Source organism: Equus asinus, chromosome 21 (assembly GCF_041296235.1).
Source record: "Equus asinus isolate D_3611 breed Donkey chromosome 21, EquAss-T2T_v2, whole genome shotgun sequence".
NCBI lineage: Eukaryota > Metazoa > Chordata > Mammalia > Perissodactyla > Equidae > Equus > Equus asinus.
Window position 1 is genome coordinate 31,649,904 of NC_091810.1, and position 25,695 is coordinate 31,675,598.

General features: G+C 39.8%; 1 protein-coding gene and 2 long non-coding RNA genes across 22 annotated transcripts in view; 1 reads left to right on the plus strand and 2 right to left on the minus strand.

Annotated features, from left to right (window-relative positions):
- The window catches only part of LOC139041383 (uncharacterized), a 36,543-nt gene extending 31,468 nt beyond the window's left edge, over positions 1-5,075 (minus strand). The window contains exon 1 of the long non-coding RNA XR_011496418.1: positions 744-5,075. This is a non-coding gene — a long non-coding RNA (uncharacterized lncRNA). The remainder of the gene's footprint in view (positions 1-743) is intronic.
- Positions 5,076-8,941: 3,866 nt separating this feature from the next.
- Positions 8,942-19,654, plus strand: LOC139041318 (uncharacterized). Its single transcript, XR_011496239.1, has 3 exons — positions 8,942-9,047; positions 10,014-10,106; positions 19,517-19,654. It is a non-coding gene; the product is annotated as an uncharacterized lncRNA (long non-coding RNA).
- A 1,977-nt stretch (positions 19,655-21,631) lies between these two features.
- The window catches only part of MITF (melanocyte inducing transcription factor), a 210,070-nt gene continuing 206,006 nt past the window's right edge, over positions 21,632-25,695 (minus strand). For all 20 annotated transcript variants that reach the window (XM_070492251.1, XM_044754341.2, XM_044754340.2 and 17 more), the window contains one exon: positions 21,632-25,167. In XM_070492251.1, the coding sequence (XP_070348352.1) occupies positions 24,766-25,167 (402 nt within the window). In that variant the 3' untranslated portion in view covers positions 21,632-24,765. The remainder of the gene's footprint in view (positions 25,168-25,695) is intronic.

Here is a 25,695-nt window from a genome sequence, read left to right on the forward strand (position 1 = left end):
CAAACAAATTCTGTCTCTAAATTGACAAAAAAAAAAAAACCTCCTAGAAAATCTAAAAATAAATAAATAATATTTTAAATTTAAAAGAAAAAATACCACTATCACCCCCAAATCCTAAATTGAATAAAAATGAGTGATACAACTCCAACTGTTCATGAGAATTCACCTTATGTAAGTAAATTTGCATTTTTCTATTTCAGCCTTGTTTAATCATAGATGTGGTCTCAGGACAAAGAGAAACAAGATCAATATTTTACTGAAATTTGGGTGATATCAGTGAAAGACTTTTCTTCAGATTCAAGAGCATGCTTTCTATGGGTGTCACTGTGTTTACCGTGCAAAATAACCAACTTAAAAAAAAAGCTTCCAAACATTATTCAGAAGTTAACTGTGAGGATTCACAACCTTTCTAATAGGTTTGTCTTTATTTATTAATTTATGAATCTGCCATTGAGGGACAGTGTTAGTGACCATGGGAAAGTTTTAAGAAATGAAACAGACCTTTGGCTTCATGCCCAGAAAAAAAAAATGTCAGCCTTGCACAGAAAATCAGGCGAAAGATAAAAAAGATTCCATTATATCTATAATACAATCTTCTTATGGCTTTAGTACAAGTTTCTTCTCTGCTAACAGAAGTCCCTGCAGAAGGTTTAAACAATCTCAACAATTTCATTATGTGAGCGTAGCTAAATCCAATAATGTAAAAGGGCCTCGAGAGCCTTCCCATATGCTCAATTCCATACCCTTTCCTTCTAGGGGAAGTCAAAGAACTTGGCTCTCTGGAAACTGATTCTACTCCAACTGCCCGGAGCACAAATCTTGCTTTGTTGACATCAACGCAAGCTCTCCTGAGGACACACAAAGAAGAGAAGAAGCCATTAAAATTTCTCGTGACCCTGCTCCGAGCCAAATCCAGCTTCGCTTAAATGAATGAAAATGCTTGTTACATGGCTCAAGAAGCTACTTTGTCCATTTGAAAATTAATTAGACCGTAGCTAGACGAACAACTGTAAGACGCTTTCACGATGTTCTTAGATGGATGACCCTGGCTGAGTTCCCAATTTTAACAAGTTTACCCTAAAGCGAAAACATGGCCTTTTGGCTAAGCTAGTGCCTACAATTATAATGCTTTCCTGAGTGGTAGCCAACTGTTCAGCACAGCCCCACCAGAGAAGGGAGTTAGGAAGAAAGTACTTAAAACTTTTACGTGTAATTGTAATCGATGTTCTTGAAAGAAATTTTTTGTCTTAAGGAGCCAATTTAGTTACACTTTTCACAACTGGACTTGGAGAAAATGTTAAAATCTTGTATCTGTCATGATCCACTCCAGATTCAGACTCCTTAAAGGTACAGATTCTATTGTTCCTCATATTACTTTAAGTATAGTGGGACCACAGGGTCCATAGATTGACTAGAAGCATAAAGCACAGATCCACATGTAAATCTGTTTTTCAAAGTGTCAGGCTGAGGGTGTTCATGGCTGGCTCTGGACAAGAGAGAACCTTTGGATGTGTCAGATTCTGAGCTGCTCCACTCACAAAGAGACTAAAAGCTACTTTAAAAAGTAATTGGTACATTGCTACCTTTAGGAAGGTCCTTCATAAATATTAGGTACGACAATACAATGGATGCTTAAGTATCTGTAATGTGGAGTTGAGGGCAGAGATAATAGGAATTAGACATAGTGTGGAAAATAAAATTCTAGAGACTACCAAAAGTAGAGAGATTTTGGAAAGTTTGCCTATTCCACAACTTCTTTATTGATAAAAAGTCTTGAGAGTTGACTGTCTTCAAGATAGCTGACTAGGGCAAGGATAGACATCTGACTCTGATGGAGCTGGTTCATTGGCTGACGCTCAATTACATTCATTCTCTGTCTCCATCGGGCTCTCTCAATCTCTTCTGCACAAGCTGTCTCTTTCTGGGGCAAACAGTGGAGGGTCTTTAGCCATAAAGATGACTAAACAGATGCCACTTGGCCTTCATGGAGAAGGAGAATAGTTCAGGTGTTGAAATAAGGTCAGAGACAAGAGCTCATGTCAGTTTTAGTTTCTTAATATGTAGGAAGGTTATAAAAGCCTAAGAAGAAAAACAACGGAGCAGGCCACCTTATACCCTTAAGACATCTTTCCTCTTTCCCACTCGCAATCAGGAATTTATATGTTTAAGTACAGAGACATCGGTACATAAATGTACTTTTGGGGTTTTCTGAATGTAGTTAATCGTTTTAGGATGGCTCTCCTGCCCTCCCTAACTCCGGATCTTTTCTATGGCCTTGTATGACCTTAATAGTTGCCAATCATCATTCCTCTATACATTCCCCCCCCAATGAAAGTTATGTAGGTCTGGGCTCTGGAAAATCTAACATGGTCAGAAATCTTCCAGTGGTGTGGACATCAGAGAGTGGATGACTCTGGAAAAAGAGGGCCATTAGATATACTTTTCCCTGGGCTGCTCACGGAGGGAAAGGCCTTGTGTTGATCTATATAAATCAGGTTTGACAGGTAATCCCTTGAATTGAGTTAGAGACATCACAGAGTTTCCTCCTATGGAGTCACTTGCCTTCTCCAGGATGAAACACTTCCCAAGTTACATGACACGTTGGCCAGTTTTAGGTTATCTGGAACCCACAGGAGGTCACCCCTGCTAGCAAGGAGAATAACTTAGCTTCCTGAAGGCAGGCTGGCTATTCTGGATTTGCCAAGAAGCCATTCTATCATTTCAATGAACTCCCCTTTAATTAGGCTCACTTATGTCAGATTCTGTCCCCAAGCATTCTGCTAATAGTTCGAATGTTTTCATCTTCTGCTCGAACAACTAAAACTTTCACAGAACGTCCAACAAGTACCCCAAACTGTAAGATGGTGTCAAGTTCCAGTCTTCTGTATTTTCTCTTGCATTTAGAGAACTGACAGAGGCATCGTATTCACAAGGTAGCTTAACCAACAAAGGACTATGAGAAGGCAACATAGAGACCCCCAGGCTGGTTACAAGGTCTGATAAAAAGCATAAAAGATTAAACAGAATGCCTTATCTGACAAATCTGCAAACAAGACTCATCACAGGCAAATCAAAGTGTTGAATATAAAAACACAAATCAATAATAATAATAGCAATTTGTATTTCCTGTGATGCTTTACAGTTTTCGAAGCACTTTCAACTACCTCAGCACAGGCGAATCTCACAACGGGCTGTGAGTGAGGCAGTTTGGGATCATCACGCCCAGACTGCAGATGTAGACACTGATCCTCCAAGAGCTTAAGAGACTTTGCTAGAAGAGCAAAGCAGGACTGTGGGCAAGAGCACACACTAAGGAGGCAAAGAGACTTGGGTTGGAATTCTGGTTCCCACTTTTTATCGGCTAAGTGGACAGGGATGAGTTGTTCAATCTATGCCTCTATTTATTTATCTGTAAAATAAATAAAAGCTGTCGTAAAAGCTACAAATGCATTAAATTATTGTTCTCACAACAGCCCTATAAAATAGAACTCTCATATTACAGATAAGAAAGCGGAGGCAAATAGAGATTACTTAACTTGCTTAAGATTACACAGCTAGTAAGCGGCAGAGGTGGGAATCACGCCCGGGCGGCGCAGCTCATGCTCATGCACTACCGCTATGCATCCTCTGGAGCCTGCTTGTTAGGTGGTGTGAAGAGTCAACGGCATCATGAGATGTGCTGTGTCTGGCAGAGTGAGAGTTCAATACATGGCAAACATCCATTTCTTTTTTAAAGAGCTTCTCTTATTTATTGGCTGTCTTTCACTGCAGAACGGAGGCTCAACAAATGCAGAAAAGTCCGTTTTGTCCACCATTATAGCCCTAAAAACATAGACTAGTGCCTGACACAAAATGGGGCTCAGAAATTCTTCACTGGGGGCTGGCCCGGTGGCGCAGCGGTTGAGTGTGCATGTTCCGCTTTGGCGGCCCAGGGTTCGCCGGTTTGAGTCCCAGGTGCAGACGTGGCACTGCTTGGCAGGCTATGCTGTGGTAGGCGTCCCACATATAAAATGGAGGAAGATGGGCACGGATGTTAGCTCAGGGCTAGCCTTCCTCAAAAAAAATAAAAAGAAAAAAGAAAAGAAATTCTTCATTGGGTGAATGAATGAATAAGGTTCATATTCAGAAGGGTTTTGGGGAGTTGAGGGGGGAGGGGGCCAGAACAGATCAAGAGTTATTCCCTCTGAGTATATTCTTCAAAACTGGTGCATTCTCAACAACTTTAAAGAAATACCATTAATATGAAAGTGAAGACTCTGATGAAGAGGCATCTTTCGAAGCACAGTGAAATACATGATTGAAACTTCAGAGGTCAGACCTTGAGGCAGGTAGAGAGGTGGCGGAGCGCTGTTCTGAGTGTGTTTGCACTTGTTCATCTACCAATGCCTCCTTCCATTTTCCCCCTCCACCAGCCTTGCATGCACCCGACCCCAGCCTCCATTCTCCAGAGTTTAGGATCTGGCTGCAACCCTGCACACAGCTAGTCAGTTTGGGGGCTGAGTGGAACCTAACCTCCTGACTCTTATCTCAGTTTTCTGTCATCCCTGTGACCTTGAATGCCCCCAAAGGATTCCATAAACGGACTAGGATCCAAATGAAAGAACTAGATTGAATTTCGGCAGAAAAGTGAGAGTGTCCTTTAAATGCCAATAGGCACTGCCTTTGGCATAACAAAGGAGTTAAAACATAATTAAGATCTGAAGGCTGATTACAGGAACGTGTATGATTATTTTTATTATTTTTCCTCTTTCTATCTTTGTGATAGGATGTGATCAACCTCTGCCATGCTCCGTTGCTTAGTAGCAGACAGTCAGAGCTTTAATTATATACTAAAATAAGCTAAAGAACAGAAAACTGCTTTATGTCTAATACGTATATACCAAGAAAGGCATGTGACAGCATCTAAATTGCTTTAGTGCCTGATAAAGAGTGCCTTCGGTAGGGTTGTCATCAAAAGATCAGGAATGGAGCAGGAAAGGATTATTAATAAAGCTGCTACTCTATTTATATGTCCCCCATTGTTTGTGATTCCTTGTTAGAAGCTAGAAATGAATTTTTATCTACCACTAATTTCATCACGGTTTTTTTTTTTCCGAGTCTGAGGAAAAAAAAAACTTTTGTCAATTGCACTGCCAACCCTAGTCCTCCAAATAGAATTCTTTTCACTCCTCCAGATCTGCAATTCCAAAAATATTATATTTCACAATAAAAAATTAACGAATTAGTTCATTCATTCTTTCAACATTCAACAAAGTCGTGTTCCAGCGGAAAACCCCAGAGGTGTTCTCTGCCCTCACAGAGATTTGATTTTAAGGGGAGGGAAAGACAATAAGTAAGCAAAGCAATGAAAAGATAATCACAGACTATAACAAGGGCTATAAAAGAAATAGAGTATATTACTTAGGATCAGGTTTAGCTGCAAGTGACAGAAGATTCGAAATCGTTTCACCTTAACCATGGCTGTGTTTCAGCCACTATGTATTGGGGTAGCTACAACAACTTTTCAACACTGGCATTTATTCTGGTTGTTCAGTGCCCTCTTCTTTTTGGTTCAGGTTCATAGGCTGGACAAGTTGCCATATATGTTGAATATTGATTATGGCTTAAAAAGTTTATTTCTCTCTTTCTCTCACATTGAAGAAGTCTCTTCAGAACGGGCAAAGCAGCTTCATGAAGTCATCAAAGACTCAGATTTGTCGTTCACCATTCTCAACACATGGCTCTCACCTCATGGTACCAGATGACTGCTTGGGTTCCAGCCATTACAGTTACACAAAGGATGAAGGTGAGAAGAGGGTCGTATCTCCTCCCTTTAAGGATAATTTAGTGTTTATCTCAATAGCCAGAATGTAGTCCATGGCTGCAAGGAAAGCTGGAATATGTAGTCTTCATTCTAGGTGGTTATCTGCCCACCTGGAAATTACACAGTAATTCTATCACTAAGGAAAAAGGGAGAGAAGATAGATGTGATAGAGAGGTGATGTGATAGAAAGTAAATGATACGGGGGTCTGCTTTAAATAGGGTATTCTAAGGCCTTCTCAGACGGTAACAATTGAGCTGAGGCCTAAAGGAAGCAAGTGAGCTTGCCATATGACATGGGGCAAGAGGACGCCAGGCAGAAAGGTGGTCTTACTTCAAAAGATTGATTTCTGCTCACAGAATGATCTTGGCCTCATTTTATAAGTAATATTATGCAACTGTTAAGTTTTTCTGGGCTGGATGATAATCCATTTTCTTCCCTAATTCTTAGTTCTCCAAATCTCAATGCACGTTAATTATGAGAATGTTTGAGTTATTGAAACAGTCAACTGCTATTAACCTGTAATTTTGAACCTGGTAGGAAGATGGTTGAGAACATATTTAGTAGAAAAATACTACTTGATATATTAGGTGTGTGTCCATGAGGGGGTGGTTATCCAAGCCAAATAAAATGTGCATCTAGTATGTCTTAGAAACCACCACGAGTGGTATAAATAACATGCTAGATTCAGACAAAACTACTTACAAATTAGGATATTAAATCACAACTCACATTACAATAACATGATTTGGTTTGGTGTTCACTGGAATAGAACCGATCGTATGGAACTAATGTGGTGTTCGGTGTGAATGTCACATTAGTTATGCATTTGTTAAGTGATTTTTGTAGGTGCCAGAACGTAATTCATTGAATAAACAGGAGAGCCTAGTGGCATTAAAGCCTGAAGCTATAAAGGGGAATTTGCCTTCATGAAGCCCTCCCATATTGTAACTAAGGTGACATTACATCCAGTGCATTTTCTTAATGAGTATCTTACACTGACATCAGATGAAAGGAGAAATTGGTGATACTATTTATTTCTGTTGATTTCATGTGAACAAAGATCATTGTAGAATGAGAGGATTTTGTCTAAATACATGGAGCAACGGCAACACGCCCTAGGATGAATACAGAGATGGTGTGTATGGATGCATGTGTGTGCACATGTGTTTCAAGCCTTTCTCTTGAGTCTGTTGACTAAACCAGAGAAGAGGGGAAGTGACATGGAGATGATTATTATGTGTTTGGAGGAAGAAACTCTAAGAATATACTTTATCTAAACTGACCAGATTCCCCACACACTTGTATATGTCTAGCTATGAACAAAGGAGTCTATGGGACCAGATATCATGCCTCTACTAAAGCTGGTAGAATGTGAGCTTCATTTTCAAGGGCAAAGACTCTGTCCATTTTTACCTCTGTAACTCCAACACCAAAAATGATGTCTGACATAGGGTAGGTGCTCAGTAAGGTGTAAATGAATGAATGGTAACTCTCAGCCGCAACAATTTCCACTTACTCAACACCTAAGTCCCTATCAATGTATTTGCAGAAGCCAGTATATAATAAAATTCCAAGACAAAAGAAATCAGAATTGATTACAAAGAAGCCAATGACATATAGTGCTCCACTGTATATATCCACCTCTTTTTGGAAACCTTTATCAATATGAAAAATTAAATATACGTGGTGAACATGGGTTCCAGTGCACACATTTAGCTGTACAAAAACATAGAACTTGTTCTATTTTTCTAAAACTAGATTTAATTTCTAATTTGAGCCTACCACCTCCTAGTAAGACTAACCTTTGTCATTTGGGGGTTCCCTTCCTTTTCTCCTGGTGTTTTGTCTCAGTTTTGGGACAGTCTGCAGAGAAGAGGCATTACAGGAAGCAAAGCACCCCGTCCTCTACATCTTTCTCTTTGGTCGTTGGTGATGAGGCCATGTGGCTTACTGATGCGTCTTCTTGCATCCTCTTCTACAATGTCCTTTCATGACTGGTTGTTTTCTTCTTTAATTCCAGGTCTTTCCAGAGGGTGGTTATGCTCCCTAAGGCTCCATCCTACCTAAATACTCCAGTAGTCATTTTTTCTTCTAGAGTATTGCTGCCTCTCCAAGAACTTACCTGGGAAGAGCCTCGTGTCCTCTCTGCTCTCAGAGCCCGTAAAACTACTTGAGATTTTTGCCATCTCCCCAGGCTTTGGTGCAAGTAACGGTACATAGGGCCTATCTCTCTGGTACCACCAATTCTCTCTGCTCTCATCACTCTCCATCTGACCTTCTCTTGGCCCCTTACCAGGAAATCTTTTTGGGGTCTGTTAAGGGAATCTTTATATTCAAATATTTATCCTACACTGTGATTTGTTTCTATTTTCCTATGAGGAGCCTCCTCTGTTTTCTGCTTTCTGGAGAAACATCCCTTCTCTGAGTCTATGGGCACAGAGTGGTCGAGTTTCATGAAGCTGTGGATAGACCAAGGAGGATGTTGTAATACTGAAGTTTGGTTAGCATTAAAAAATATTATTCTACCCATGAATTTTCTGTAGATACACAGAGCTGGAGCAAAGAGAGGAGGTGCGAGTCAGGGTCTGGGGAATGGTGTCTGGGCTGTGGAAGGAGCATGTCAAAGTTAACAGAGGGATGCTCTAGGCTCCAGATCTTAGGGGTTAGGAGTAGTCAAAGATACACAGGAATCAAGGGCAGTAAGCAGGAGGAGTTGGGTAAAAAGAGCTATAGATGGAACCGAGCCAAATTTATAGGAGGAAAGTTTTAAAAAAAGACAAATGACCTCAAATCTTGGACACTTTTCCCAACCAGAGTACAGTCTACGGCCCCTCCCTGGGAATCAGAGAGGGTTGTGATTGCCCGAAGCAGTAGGTTAGTGGAAGTGACACTTTTTGACTTTGGAGGCCAGGTCATAAAAAACTACGCAGCTTCTGTCTGGGTTTTTTGAAACACTCGCTCTCTGTCAGAAACCGGCCACCATGCTGAGAGAAACCCAGGCCACATGGAAAGGCCACGTGTGGGCACTTTGGTCAACAGGCCCAGCTGAGCCAAGCCTTTGAGTCATCGAAGCCCAGGCGCCAGACTTGTGAGTGAAGGAGGCTCCAGATGATTCTAGCCCTCAGCTCCTGAGTCACCGCCAACTGCTGGAGTCTTCCCAGCTGAGGCCGCAGACATCATGGAGCAGAGAAAACACGAGTCATCCCAGCTATGTCCTGTCCAAATTCCTGGCCTACACAATCGGTGAGCGCAACAAACTGTCTTTTGTTTTATGCCATGATTTTGGGCTGGTTTGTTATGCAGCAACAGGTAAGTGGAACAGTTGGGGAACAGAAACAAGAAAAACACCGGAAAAGCAGTGGGCTGGAGCTGCCCTTTGCTCGATTGGAAGGCCAGCCCAAGAAAAAAAAATCAGCCTCTATGGCACGGTAAGAGCCAACATTTATCAAATGTTAGTCTGTGACAATCACAAGTCCTTTGACATGTATTAATCTATCTAGCCTCACAACTGTCTAAGGTAAGAAATATGATTTACAGACGTTTTACAGATGAGGGCAAAGAGGTAAAGAGAAGTTAGATATTTTCCCCAAGATTATAAGGTTATAAGTGGAGGGCACTGAGTTCAAACCCATTCTGCCTCCAGCATCCATGTTCTTGACCACATTATTGGTGTGGCCTAGAACTTGTGTGGGTCCTGCAGAAAAATCTGTAAACCTAGAGAAGGTCCTATTAGCACTCGTTTTGGGGGGTAGGGGTTTTGAGAGGAAGATTGGCCCTGAGCTAACCTCTGCTGCCAATCTTCCTCTGTTTTATGTGGGATGCCGCCACAGTGTGGCTTGACGAGTGGTGCCAAGTCTGTGCCCCGGACCCAAACTTGTGAGCCCTGGGCCACCAAAGCAGAGTGCACGAACTTAACCCTTCATTCCACTGGGATGGCCCCATATTAGCAGTTTGGACAAAAGAAAATTGACTAGTGGCCTTCTCCCTCAAGGAATTCTATTTGAAGGATAACTAAAAAGTGAAATTCGACATCTTATCCCTTTATAGCCACTAAGACATGTTGGCTAAGAACAGAGTTATTTTTATGGAGAAAAGACTATTGTTTGAAAGAAAACATTGTGGTATAAACACAATTGCGGAGAAAACAGCAACAGCCATCAAATGCTGCCAAGAGCGGAAATAAGTGTTTCTCGTTTTTTCTCTCATTAGTCTTCACACCAACCCTCTGAGAGGGGTATTTTTACCTCCATTTTTAGATGAGGAAGCTGAGACTCAGAAAGCTTATTTGCCCAAGATTACACGGTAAGTAACAGACCCTTCTAAATCAAAACCTTGTATTATATCTACGCTTGGTGTCTTAAACAGCAAAGGCCAGCAAGCAACCAATCTTAAAGATCCAAAGTTCTATTCCCAATGGTCTCTTCTCTGTAGAATAACCCACGGATTGGCTCTGTTTAGAATTGCAAACTATTTTTAAGGGGTTGCATTAATGAGTTAGAGAGTTTCATAAACCAAGAATCTTCCAACAAAATTTGGAAGAACAATACGGAGATCCCTTTAATTAAAATTAAAGATTCCTTTCAATTTATAAAGGAAAAGTCATTTTAACAACAACGATAAAGTGTATCGTTTCAGAATAAAGAGCAGTCCTTTAAACTAAATACATTTAGCTTTATGAAAAGCTCAATCTGTTGTTCTGATTTTTCTCACTTCACCGTAAATATGTGAATGTCATGTTTTGGACAAGCATTATTCCATGGAATGGTATTTGGGAATTGATTGTTCAGTTGAAGTCAATAAATGCTTTTTGTCTTGTTGTGTGGTGTGTGTGTGTGTGTGCAAATGCATATGTGAGTGCTTGTGCATGGGTGGGTGTGTTGCCAGAACAGAACAAGATATCGATTTCTAGCTAATTCATACTTTAATTGATAGCTCATGATACACCATCATTGACCACAAACTCAACTAAATAACTAAACTAATTGAGCCTAGCATTTTTAGTTTAATGCAAATGCCTAAACATTATATAAAACCAACATCATTATTGATGAAATTTTAGTACCATCTCATGGCAAAAAACAAACGTGAACACACCCCGTGTTTAGAAAATAGAGTCTCATTGTGATGTCATAACAATAGTTCATCTTCAGACAAAGTTTACTCTTTTTGACAAGTGAAGAAACAGCCTGTAATGGCCAAGAGTTGTTCTTGAAGAAACATACATGAAAACACTAAGTATCCCTGATTGTGATGACATTACAATTATGATAAAGATGAAAATTTCCTTCCATTCTGCTTCCTAATTGAAACTTTGCTTTGTCCCCAGTATTCACATCCACGACTTGGGAACAAACTTCACCCAAGCACCCCCACCCCAAGCCATATTTCCCTTCCATCTTTGCACTCTTCCTCTTCAACACTTGTTTTCCACCCAGCTTCCTATTTTGGCTGCACCCTGCAGGATCCCTTCCCAGCTAGAAGTCTGTGGGGCAAAATCCTTTCTCCCTTAAAATGACTACTCTCCATGCAGCCTAAAACAACTTTTTTTTAAACGTTTCTCCCTACTCTTTTCCCCCCAATTTTTAAATTAAGATAAAATTCACATAACATAAAATTCACCCTGTTAAAGTTTACAATTCAGATTTTAGTATATTCACAAAGTCATGCAACCATCATGACTATCTAATTTCAGAACATTTCCATCGCCCCAAAAGAAATCCTGTCCTCAATCGTCCTCTTCCCAGCCCTTCTCCATTCCTTCTTGCCCCAACCAATAGCTTGTGTTCTCTGAACAGTGAATCTTTGTGTATTAACCATGTTTCTAGCTTCTGTAAATTCGATGCTTTAACATCTGCCCTGCATGCATATGCTAGACATGCCTTGTTTGTTCTGGACAACCCAATAATATGCCTGAGTCACCTTGCCCTGGCCTCTTGCATCCCTCGTCACACACTGCCCTACCTCAAGAGGGGTCCTCCTCCCAGGGGCACACTTTTCAAACATAAATCAACCAATCCAGACTCCACACCCCCAGCCAACCCCCTTATTAGACATTCAAACTCCTGGTCATTATCTACATGCCCTAACCACCCTTGGACCAAGTGCCAGACAACCAGGGAGAGCTTCTATTCCCCAGAGCCTACTAAAATTAGTGAAACTAGCCACACCTAAGCCTGCTTACCCTGCCTCGCCAGTTCCTTCTTGTCTTGCCCATGGTTCCTTGCTCTGTCTGCCCAGTGCTTCCCCATGCGGCCTCCCATGGCATGGTCTGACAGCTCCCTCCCACACCTGAGACTGTGAGTAACAAACTGTCTTTCAAGGGCAATCATCTCCTGATCTGTTGGCCTTACCATACTTCAAATTTTCTATTAATAAACTATATTTTAAAACACCCTGTTATCATCCTTCATGCTAACCTCATTCAACGCAATGTCAGGAAATAAGATTCTAGTCCAAGCTCTGCCACAGAAGACCTGTGTGACCCTAGGGATATCAATTAACCTCTCTGGGTCTATTTCTTTATATGTAAAATGATGAGCACTTCTTAACATTTTATAATACACTTCCATTTTAATAAACAGAAGAACCTTATACCCTACTTCTCCTCCCATGAGCATATGCCTTCACACTCAAGAAGTGGTCCCTACACACAAGATTTTCCCTTCCTACATTAATAAGCAGCCATTTTTCCTTTTTTAAATAAAAAAAAATTATGCTATTTAGTTTTTTTAAAACTATGCACACAGTCTTGTAAGTTATTGCAATAGGTGCTTCTAATCTTTAAATTCTGAAATTCTATTAAGAACATAAGAGGAATTCAACAAATATTATTTGAATAATTACACACGAGCATACATTTACTCTTTAATTCAAATATTTATTGAAAATCTGTTACGTGTCAGATTCTGGGTTAAATACTGGGATATAAAACTAAAAGACATATGACTCACTGGTATTGAAATATCCTGAATCCAGGTTGAGAAGTAACTAAATCCTCCTGTGTCTGTAGGTTCAATGGAGGAATGCTATCTAGCTCAGATGAGGTTTTAAAATGTGGCACACATTTTTTTTGGAGCCACTTACCTGTGATCCTGACGCTGGACCAAATAATGCCCCTCAGCAGCATCTTATTGGGTGAGAAAGTTTGTGAACCAGGTACATCCTCCCAAATGCGTGCCTTTTTCACCAACCGGATGGGAGCTACAAAATAGCTCCTCTTTCTAAAACAACTCTGATCAATTGGTTGGAGATGCTAAGAACACTTTTTGAATTGTGAAGCCATGTCTAGACTCAGAGAGAAATACTGTGGCAACTGATTAGCAATGCCAGCAGATGAGGTGGGTTCAGGATGTGGTGACGTGTGGATCACATCTTTGCCATCCTTGAGATAGATTTTCAACGGCAGAGAAAGACGGCTCATGTCACTTCCTATTCGGAAACACAAGTAGAAACTGGGTATAAGAGAAGAAAGAAGAAAGCTATGATGATATTAGACATTACTAGGGCAGGATCCTTACTCCTCAGATTGCTGGGGAGATGTCTACCTTCAAGAGGCAGAAGAGAGCTAATCTTAGCAACTTATCACATATCCCATAGCCTTACAAAATGATAAGAAAAAATGCCGTTACAGCTCTCTTTTTCTACAGTGAATCATAGCACAGACAACAGAATTTGCACTGGTTTCATTGCTTCTTGTATGATTTTAAATTTTGTGCAACATGTGTGTGTATAACGCTCTACATTCAGCAGTTCATTTCAAACTAGATGTGATTAAAGAAAAAGCTCAACTGACAACAAAATAAATATTCAAGGCTATTATCCAGTCTTTTATAATAATCCCAATAAACAGATAGAATCTGCCTGCAGGTTTCACTAAGCAAAGTAAGATACACTTCTCAAGATTTTTTGCTTCCTATATTACAAAAGGACAACTGCATCTCATATAAAATCCTTAGAAACAGACAAAATTTTTAGATAGCTTTTAAATTCTAGCTCAACTATTCTCATCCAAGCTACAAAGGGGAATTTAATTTGTTTTTGCGTAAGCAGAAAAAAATTCACTGATTTAGATTATTTGAGTAGTAAGGCCAGTAGGAAATAGCAAAAGTCCTTAAGTAATGTCAGTGAAGAAAAGAACAAAGAGGAGGAGTGGGAAAAAGAGGAGGAGGAGAAAACATTTCTTACTTTTTTTCCTTTTTTTTTTTTTGAGGAAGATTAGCCCTGAGTTAACATCTGCCGCCAACCCTCTTCTTTTTGCTGAGGAAGGCTGGCCCTGAGCTAACATCCGTGCCCATCTTCCTCTGCTTTATATGTGGGACGCCTGCCACAGCATAGCTTGACAAGGAGTGCATAGGTCCGCATCTGGGATTGGAACTGGTGAACCCTAGGCTGCCGAAGCAGAACATGTGAACTTAACCACTGCACCACCAGGCCGGCACCAACGTTTCTTACTTTTAGTTGTAAAGAGTATAGAGTATTTGTGAGCATAGCTAAGCTATAACAACAAAAGGGCTCAAAACACAGGCCTCAAGTTAGATAGACATTTCTTCTTTTTCACGTAGCAGTCTAGAAATGAGAGGTCCAGGGCTGGTGGGGCCGCTCTGCCAGGGTCAACACAGAGCATCTCTCTCTGGGCTTCAGGAGCCTGTTTTCAGCTCTCACTCTCTCCTAGCCAGTAGGTAGTAAAAAATGGAGGGCTACTCACATCCTATTATCCAGAATTTAATGACATGGTCCCACCTAGTTGCAAGAGAGGCTGGACAAAAAGGAACCCAGCAATGTGGCTATGTGCTGAGCTAAAACTCAAAGCATTGTATTACTAAAAAGAAGAAGAGAAAAAAGAGGCCAGAGGACAATTATCCATCCATGCCATAGTCCAGGGGTTGGGAAGCTATGGCCCAAATGTGGCTCACCACCTGCTTGAGAACAGCCTGTGAGCTAACAGTGACTTTTACAGATGAACATTTATGATCAATTTGATGCTAGGGAACACTAACTTTGAACTCCAATTAAGCAAAATGTTATTTCCCCTTGAAAAAGAATTCCATTCTTTTCATGAGTAAAATCTGTTACAAAAATTGTCCTCAATCATTATTGTACTTTGAATTCATCAATAAAAAATTGGTGGAAATTTGTTTTCTTTCTTGTTATACAAATACTGATGTAATATGCTTGATTTTGCCTCTTGGCCCTCAATGCCTTGAGTATTTACTCTCTGACCCTGTACAGCCAAGTTTGCTGACCCCTGCCATAGTGTGAGCTGCACTAAATTAGTGGAATTCCTGCAAAGTGGAGAAAGAAGAATGGCTTACAATGGGCACAGCAAAACAGAACCTCATGGCCTCAAGGAGTCTGGCCTGTGTTTCTAATCATGGGAAAATTTCTTTGACCGAGTCACAAATCCAGAAATTTCTATTAGCCAAAGTCCCGTGGAAAAACAGGAAGGTAGGAGAGAAAAAAGCTTCTGCACAGCCAAAACCAAAGCACTAAAGTTTATGCACTGCACTTACAGGAGAATGGCCAGACCCTCACACAGGGCACATTTTTCTTGTACAAGACACAGTTCTGTTAACTTTTCATGACCCCACTGGATTAGCAGTTTGCCCAAACCCACAGCAGAGCTGTAGCAGTAAATTTGACGGGGTTGGGGAGGAAAGGAGACAGGGTAAGAGCACTGTCTCCATGGCCTCTTAATACAGGGACCTCAACCTCCATTCCACCTCTGAAGCCCCCTAGGACACCACTGTATTACAGCTCAGTGAAAGAAGGAGCTTAAAGACGACCCTGTGCCGCGAAGCACAGGTAAAATTATATGCATTATATTCTGTTTTAAGAGGTAGAGAATAATACACTTGAGAAAGTCTATCAGCAAAATAGTGAAGAGAAAACTCTGGTCATTTAAAGACACAAGTTATCTGTTATTTAATTCATCTGAAATTTTTATTCTCCCAAGAACTCATGTAAATAAGATGTGATGACGTGCTTGTAAACAGTTATTTCTACAGTCCTAGGAAACAAATTATATTAACCTAGTACTTTTTTCCAATCTTATTTATGTTTTAAGTTCTTTTTTTTTTTTAGAAAAAAGACTGTATTCTTATTGATGGTATTCTAGCAAAACTTGCCAGTCCTTGTCTACTGATCACAAATATGATTATTTTATTTGCAAGTGACGGAAACCAGCTCAAATTGGTTTAAGGAAAGGGGAGTGCAGAGGAGAAGAAGAAGAAGAGGAAAAGGCTATGAAGGAAATAAACAAGATGGTGTGTTAAGAGAACAGAAGTGGAGCTTCCTTTCTATAAGGTGGTCCGTGCCCTCTTTTCTGAGGAGGTAAAATTTAATCTGAAACCTGAACGATAAGGAGCCAACTGTTGGAAAAGCAAGAAGTAGACACTCAAAGGCAGGAAGGACAACTGAACAGGGGCCACGGGATGACCACCTCCCCAGCTTTTAGGGCTGCTCCTTTTCCCCTCCAGAGGACTGAGTTCACCTGATTCCACAGGTGGAAATATGATTAGGCACAACCAGTCTATTCCAACCCCCTGGCAACAGTGATTGGTCAAGGCATAAGTACATTGGCCAATTTGGACCAAGGACACTCTGGGAAGAGAAACACCTGTTCCGGGCTGGTGGATCAGCTGCAAGGGTGTGTTTGGGGGCATCAGCCACTTTGCCACCTCACTGGGAGAGTCTGTCTAAGAATGAAGCTGACACGGAGGAGAGTCGAAGTGAGTAAGAGAGACAGCGAATGACATTCATGAAGTCATTATTTGAGTAACTGAGGTCACCATTCTGAGTTTCACCCTGGGAGTTTTTCATTACATGAACCAATAAACCCCCTTTTCAAGTTAAGCCAAATGGGAGTTTGGTTTCTGTCATGTACAACTGAACACATTCTGACAACCCAGTGAGCTTTGGAAATGACAGAAATAAGAGTCCACGTATTTGGAGGGACATGTTCTTAGGGAGTCCTCTGTACATCTTATTGAAAAGCTTGAGGGGTTGGCCCTGAGGCTGAGTGGTTAAGTTCATGTGCTCTGCTTTGGCGGCCCAGGGTTTCCCCAGTTTGGATCCTGGGCGCAGACCCAGCACTGTTCATCAGGCCATGCTGAGGTGGCGTCCCACATAGCACAACCAGAAGGACCTACAGCTAGAATATACAGTTATGTACTGGGGGCTTTTGGGGAGGAAAAGAAAAAAGAAGATTGGCAATAGCTCAGGTGCCAGTCTTTAAAAAAAAAAAAAAGCTTGGGTCTGAGGATCTCCATCTGTAAAGGACTGGTTAGGGGAGTGAAAGCTGGAGAATTATTTATGAAAAACCAGTCATGAATGAGAAGGAGGAGCTACAGCTATAGGGATTTATTACCTTCTTTCCCTCCCTTTCCATCATCCCGTGGTTAAGGTAGAGGACAAATAAATCCCAAATTGATGCATCTGGGAGGAGCAAAGGATTGGGAAAGGCGGAGCTTGCCCAATCATCTTGAAATGCACAGTAATGAGGATCTGTTGTTTCGCCTACCTAGAGTCCTCTCCTCCCCCTTTTGGGAGCAGTAGCACCCTTTGGAGTCTGGGTTAATCCCACCTTCCTTTCTCTTGGTCCACCTGGTTTAGGTGCTGCTGAGTGAATCTGGCAGAGTGGACCACGTGAGCCAGACCTGGCCAGTTGGCGTGGTCCACCTGCTGGGTGTGAGGGTCATACTCAAGTGGGCCTGATCAGAACTAACAGAGGGACTTTGCCATTGCAACTGGGAAAGAGGTGCTGGCTCTCAACTGGACTTTGAAACCGCAGAAGAGTCCTCATGGAGAAGACTCGCCTGAGAGAGATGGGCAGAGTCAAGAAACTTACAGACAGGCAGACGAAATGCCTTGTTTGAGCCTTTGAATTCAGGCATACATGAAGTTAGTTACCATTTGGACTTTGTGGTAGTGTGAGCCAACAAATTCCTGCATCCCACTGGAGTGAAATTCCTCTGTTCACCATTTATTCCCAGGCAGACAGTGGCAGCTGAAAAAAAAATATTTAAAAAAGACATTGAATGAAAGAAATCTCTGATCTCCTTTGTAAGGAGTAGAAAAGGTGTGCTAATGTATTTTCCCTGACTTTGTAATACAGGGTATTTCAATTCTAGAAGAACCTAAGTAATTAGTCAAGTATACTTCAGGTACTTGAGGATTAATGTAGCTTTTGTGGGTTGGCCTACAACCAATTAATTTAACTGAAATTTTGAGATATAACCTGATCTATCTGTTAGGATTTGCCTGTCTTAAAAAAGGTATCACTGGGGCCGGCCTGGTGGCACAGCAGTTGGGTTCACACGTTCCACTTTGGTGGCCAGGGGTTTGCTGCTTTGGATCCTGGGTGCGGACATACACAGCACTTGGCAAGCCATGCTGTGGCAGGCGTCCCACATATAAAGTAGAGGAAGATGGACATGGATGTTAGCTCAGGGTCAGTCTTCCTCAGCAAAAAGAGGAGGATTGGTGGCAGATGTTAGCTCAGAGCTAATCTTCCTCAAAAAAAATAAAAGGCATCATTGACAAGCTATGTAAATTCTGAATACCATACAATTCTTCCTAGCATCCTTCCACCAAAAACCAACGAGCAGGACTGAAAGCCATAAACCAATTGTACTGTAACCAAGATCTTCACTCTACTTCCCAAACATCAGGTGTCTATGTTTAAAGGGGTGGGAGACACGCAATACAAAGTTTTTTTTTAACCACTCATAGGGAAGGTACACAGGACGTGAGCATAACAGAATTTATATTTTCATTGAACACAAAAACATCAATTACTTTTGAATTCAGGAACAATAATATTTTAACGGCAATCGTTTCCTTGACCAAAATTTTATATTTTCATTGGAAATGAAAACCTAAGCTACTTTGTTTATTCAGGAATAATTTTTTAATGACAATGGTTTCTACCTACAGAATAATAAACAAACGTAAGCATACTTACCTTAGGAAAACAGAGATGATCTTTATCAACTCTGTTCTTTGGAACCATTAACAGGTGTTTTACTCACACACACACACACACACGCACAATCCTGTGGTCAAGTAAGACCAGGAAACACTACATACTACTCCCAGTCTTGAAAGCTCTCAGTGAACATTAGCATCTTTTCGAATGTGACAAGTCTTACGGTGGAGATACCTGTTCAAATGTGATTAACTCAGCATTTCCCCAAATTAACTTTTGCAAAATTAACCATAGGATTTTGCTTCCTACCTTCCCCCCACCCCCAACCAGCCCCAAACCCCCATTCCTCAAAGCAACTTTTGGAACAGCTTGTGGAACTCGTTCCATAAAGCAAAGTTTGGGAAACACTAGTTTAGTGGTTTCTATCTACAGATTTTGCTGTCTGAATAATATGGAAGAAATTTTGAGTGACAATTGCACCCATTTGGATGGAACTTCAACTGACTCCATAATTAGAAATTTAAAATGCAAATTTTTCAAAAAGCAAACTGCCTTTACCATTTAGACATGTTGCTGAGATTTATTTGGATTTGGGTAAAGTCACATTACTTTCCAAGATATCTAGGAAAGGTAACAGTCTCCAGAGACCTATATATATTGAACACAAATAAGATTAGCCATGTCTAAATTTTATGTATAAACAGGCGCTTGACAATTTTAATATGGCAAATGTATTCTGTACTCTTTTTTCTTTTTTTTTTTGGTACATGCCTCTTGGGAAAACCAGGAATGGAATGGAATGGAAGCTTCTTCATTTAAATTCTGCACAGGATGTGTATTACGGATTCATGTTGGTATAGGTGAGGACGTGAAGCCATTGCCACTGAGCCTCAGATGTGGCAGCAAAGAATTAAGGGATCATCACCATCTCTCTCTCAATGTAATGAAAATCTAACTTTACAACACTCCTCTTAATCGAGCTTTCCTCATGCTACTTGGCTATGCATTAAATCTTGGCATACACAAAAAATAAAAACAGGGTGCTTCTAAAGGTTCATTTATGTTGGCTGGATTATGAAGATTAACTCCTTAGATGATGTTCCAAAGAAGTCATCAAATGTGAGTATAATTGAAAATAAAAACCTGAAAAACATTTAAATATTGATGGAAAGTGAACAGATAGGATATCCGTCAAGACGTCACTTTTTAGATACATAACATCAGTGTGTATCATAAAGGATTAAAAAGTTTAATTCTCCGGGGAATATAATAGAGATTTCAGCTCCAGCAAGGCATATTTTCTGGAAATAATATAGTATAATTCTCACGGCAGAGGCAAACGTACAGAGTATATAGGTTTAATACAATTTAAATTTTAGGTCATTTGTGCTGAAGATGTTTTAAAAATGTGATAAATTGGATTTATTATTAATTCTCTAAAATAGTCTAATGCTGGGTCCTAGAGAAAGCAAGGTCCTCTTCTCCAAATTAGTCCTTGGCTTCTGTTGCCTTGCCAATACACACGTATTAGCCCTATGCTAAAATGCAGCATTTCTCAAAATATGCATGTTACTATTGATACATACGATGAGTTTAGGTGGTCCAGGGAGTATGTTCTATTTTAATAATGAAAGTGATTATGATGATAATATAAAAACAGCTGCCACTTACTGAGCGTTTGCATGTACTGCCAAGCAAAAATTCTAGTGTATTGATTTGAATGATTTTCACAAGACCATTAAGTGGTAGCTACTGTTACTATCTCCAATGAACAGAAAGGAAATTGAAGCACAGAGAGGCTAAGTAACTAGCTGAAAATCACACAGCTGGAAATGGGCAGAGATAAGATTCAAACTCAGGAAGTCTAGCTGAGAGTCCATGCTTATGTTCTGGTAATAATGCTATAACACATAATTACGTGGTCTTTTTTGGGGGGAAGGAGGGAGATGCTAGAGATTAAGGATCCTTATAGATTGTTAAGTAAATGTTAATAGGCAAATGACCAGTCAGAAATTTGGGTTAAGTCCTGCTGCAGACCTCCTGAGATGAATGGCTCCAATGTGCAACTTACCTGCCTTCAATGCTGCCTAGAAAATTCTCTTACTCAGATAGGAAATCTTCCCATTTTTACATGTTTTTAAGACATCACATAATCACATTTCTATGGGAAATATAAATAATTCAAATAACTCTGAGAAAGAAGGAGCTCAATTACTGTATATTACAATTTAAGGAGAAAAAAATCAAACTTAAGAAAAAGCTGACAGTCAGATCAGAGGTATTACAGGAAGTTTCTTGCTCATTTTCTCCAGAGGTTAACCCAGAATATTTTTTTAAGAGGGCAGAAGTTTAAGGTCTAGCTAGGGAATAAAGACATGTTTTGTCTGACACTTCTCAAGTCAAATCCAGCATTTATCAAATGATTTTTAAGTACTGTATTAAAAAAAAAAAAACAGCCAGGAGCTGGCATCCTGGGTATATTAAGCCTTTATTATTGTAAATTTGGATTTTAAAAACCCAATATCTTTTCTGTAAATATGCAAAGGTTTCTCTGACAATTTCTCGTTTTGTAAAGCCACCTCTCACTGAAACATTTTAAATAAAACTTCTCTATCTAAAATGAATTCTCGGCATTTGGGAGTTTAAAATCTCCCCAAATTCAGAGGAAAAAAAGCTGCATAATTATAGTTCATCTGAGTGCAAGTCATAAAGTAATCAAAAATATTTAAAAGCAAAAAGTAATATCAGAGTGGCATTTAAAACAAAAAAAAAGTACTTACTGGCATTTTTAAATTTTTCATGCAATTTGTTATTCATTCAATCAGAAGAAAATGTGTGCTACCATTTTTGATAAGGCAAGCGATATTCAAAACTGGCATTAACTAAACACAATTGGCCACCATTCTGTGAAAAACCAAATGCTTTAATGAAGCTATCAAGAACAACAGTTCAGTTATTTCATCGGATACATTAATATTGATCCATAATATACAGTGCTATGGACCATACAGAAATCACTGCTGCATCCAACAGCAGGTGACTATTATTAACATTACAGTACCAAGCGTCCACAAGAGACAGTCATTTGTCTTTTTTTTTTCCAAGAAATAGGGTTTTTAATATACTGTTATCAACATCAACTTTTCCCCAGTGCATTTTTAAAAAATATTAAGTGCATTCCTTTGTGCTTTATTTTACATCTTTTAACGTCCTATGTATTTTATTTGTTCTTATTGCTTTATTATTTAAAAACAACCAGAAAGAACTTTGTCATCCTATGTATGACCAGGTTGGTTGTATGATTTTTGGCAAAGTCAGAAGGTTTGGTATTTCAATTGCCTTACCCAGAGGCAGGTGGACAAGTTTGGCATTTCGGTGACTCCATATGGAGGACCAACCCTGAGTCACAATTCTGTACCCAGGGATGGGGGGAGTGGTGTGTGGATCATTCTCTCGTTGTCACAAATGGCAAGCCCAAACAAGCACCTCTTGGCTTAACTAGTCCCTAAAACGAATCCACACTCTATTTGGCAAAAAAGAAAGAAATCAATCCACCCCCGAGGTTGCAGCATTCTCCTGGGCTTGCTCACCAGCCACTCCCAGAAATTGTCTCTTGAGAAGAAGGGGATGGAGAAGCAGGCAATGGCGAGCTCAGGAGTTGCGAGAGTCAGGGCAGTGGTCCAGATGCCATGCTTTCTCTCAACAAAGCTTTCTATTAGGCCGCTTCACCCTGGCCATATTCCCTGGGCCATGCGTTAGTCAACCTTGCTCTATTTTTAAAGAACCCTCAAAATCAGCTAAGGAAAACTAGCATCATACCATCGCGATCTTCAACTTTTGCACCCACCCAGCTCCCCTTCCCCCATATAAATATGAAGAGAAAAACAGACAATGGTATGATTGTATCAATGAACACTATGGTACAACTAGCTGTTCATGCAGATTTGCATCACTATTCTAGGAAAAGAGCTATACAATTAAGGGGGTTGAAAGAATGGGAACTAATTTTCCCGACCCCCTTAAGTAATAAAGCTATAAAACTGATAGCATCATCAATGTTTCCAAAGATTCTCATTGCCCAGCGTGCATGGGAACGATGCGGTTGATTATTTTCACGGAAGCCATCCATTCATACCTCTGACAATCTCTCCTTCGCCCGAACCCTCCAATACCCACCACCAATTCACATTTGACATTTAAACTCATTTTCTGTTTTTAAAAAAACCCTCCTGAATAAGGTTTCCTGATGAAAGAAGTTGGCACTCTGTCACTAAAATACATTTAATATTAAAAATATCTGAAGGAAAATTGGAAGCTCTTATATTGTCTACATAGGCACCATGCTACATGTTCCTCTTGACTATAGATACCATCTTGAAACTTTCTCCTACATTACAGTTCAGTCAGTGCTAGTCCAAAAAAGACTACTGCTATATTTAAGGCACTTCATTCTGAATGGATATGCTTTATGCCACTTGCTATTCAATTGTAGGCTGCTACTGAAAAATTCCATTCAGCAGCCTGGCTCTTAACACCATATGTCATCTGTATAAAACATCTAGGCTTGATAGAATACATGTAACACTACTGTTATTGCATAGGACTACACAAGTAAATAATGCACTGAAACTAACTTTACAACATTGCTGCTTGTTAAAACATTGTTATCAAGTAACAGTAATCTGCCAATACAGTATTTCTCTCTTTAAAAAAGTTCAGCAAGTTTGCTGAAATAAACACCAATTGAAATGACCATAATGGGCGCATTAACGCTATGGTTATCGGTTTCCAAGAATATTGCTATTTTTATATCACTAAAAATAAATACGTAAGTTTATTCTCTCTAGAAAGCCGATTTTAACCTATTAATACTATACCTTAAATGTGCCGAAAAACAGTTCCGAGTGAGACTGTAATACACAAAAAATTTGCAAAGCTCTCTTTAAACACAAGGTCTTGCATAAAAGTTTTCTCTCATGTTTGTACAAAGAATGCGGAAAACCACCAGTGAGTCGTAAAAATATTGAAAACTTGCCATTTTAAGATGCGTATTCTTACAAATTAATACAAACATATTGAAAAGAACGATGATAATAAAGAGTCTGTACAAGTCAAATAAACAGTAAAACATAATTTAAAAATAAAAATAGTAAAGCCAATTAGAAATGTGCCCGGTTTGGTTTTCTTATCAAAAGAGAAAATAAAGAAAACAAAAAAGTAAAACGTTCAGTGCTCCTTAATAGTTTACTTTGAGAGGACATTAATTTCCATTTCAAAATAAAGTATATCTTATGAAAAACTGAATCACACTCATTGATGAAAACTGTAACAGAGCACAGAGCAAATAAGAGCAAGATCAGACCCCATGTTTCAGAGCCTTGTCCATCTCCCTTCAATTTCAGCTGCACCTAAGTAAGGTATCAGTTATGTTTTCTAACCAGACAATCCTCTTGAAAATAGTTACATTTTTTTTCTTGTATGGAATATAGTACTTCTTTAAATAGTTTGCAGTACAAAGACTAAATGATGCTAGAAGGGTACTGTATCTTTAAGGCAGTACCAATAAATCAATACATTTACAAAATGGAAAAGGGTTAGTGTGGATTTCTTGTCTTCTTTCCTTTCTCTCTCTTTTTTTGGTTGCTTTACATTCTTTCGATTAAACTTTACATTTAATTTCCAAGGAAGTCACAGGCATAAAAATCTCAAACCAAGTTTCCCCTGAATAAAAATGGACAGAAATTTCTCAGATGCAAAATCCTCTTGCTCAGAAAGCTAAAGTCCAGGGTGAATTCAGTTCACAGATACTGTACACTTTTTGTACAATACTTTGGAGGCATTTGTAGTTGTAAAATAGAATATACAAGTCTGTTTCACAAAATTCTAAAAATAATATATATCCTGGGCTATTGATAAAGCATGAAAAAAAAATTCATATCAAAGGAAAATTATCAAGAAAACCCCTTCAGGTAAATTATGAAATCTACTAATCAAGAAAGGAAGCAGTCTGTGAGAATGCAGAGTGCGAAGGATTTGCTAACAAGCATGCTCGGTTTCTTCCATGCTCATACTGCTCCTTCGGCTGCTCGTTTTGGAAGCTCCGGGGGACACTGAGGAAAGCAGTGGATCAGTTACACCAACCGGAGAAAGAGTATCATCCATCAGGATGTCTTCCAGTTTGGATCCCATTTTCGTGGGGACGCTGTAGGCTTGGTTGCTCTCGGTCCCGGTTCCGAGGTTGTTGTTGAAGCTGATGGTGCCGTCTGTGAGATCCAGGGTGGTTGTACAAGTTAGGTCTGCGTGATGCTGAAGGAGGTCTTGGTTGCAGTTCTCAAGGGCGGGTTCTTGCTTGATGATCCGATTCACTAAATCTGGAGAGCAGAGACCCGTGGATGGAATAAGGGAAAGTCCATGAGCGCGAGCCTGCATTTCAAGTTCCTAAAATAAAAGTAAAGATCAGACACTTAAATAGGTGAGGCACAGGATTTGAGGGCAGCGAACCTATTGTATGTGATACAAAAATGATGGGTACATGTCTTGATGCATCTGTCCAAACTCACAGGATATACAACACCAAGAGTGAACCCTAATGCAAGTAGGGACTTTGGGTGATGATGATATGTCAATGTGGGTTCATCAACCGTAACAAATGTACCCTCAGGTGCGGGATGTTGCTAAGTGGGGGAGGCTGTGCATGTGTGGGAGCAGAAGGTATATGGGAAATCTCTGTACCTTCTGCTCAACTTTGCTGTAAACCTGAAATTGCTCTAAAAAATAAAGTGTATTAAAAAATCACTTAGAGGGAAAACAATAAATTATTAAAATAAAAATTTTTGCTCTTTTAAATTAATAAGTGCTGTATGTCTTAAAGTATAGTATAGGTGCCACTGCTAGTATATGAAATGGTTTTAGGTGGTATATGCATTTTTTCCATATTAAATATAGAGACAGTCTCAGACGTAATGT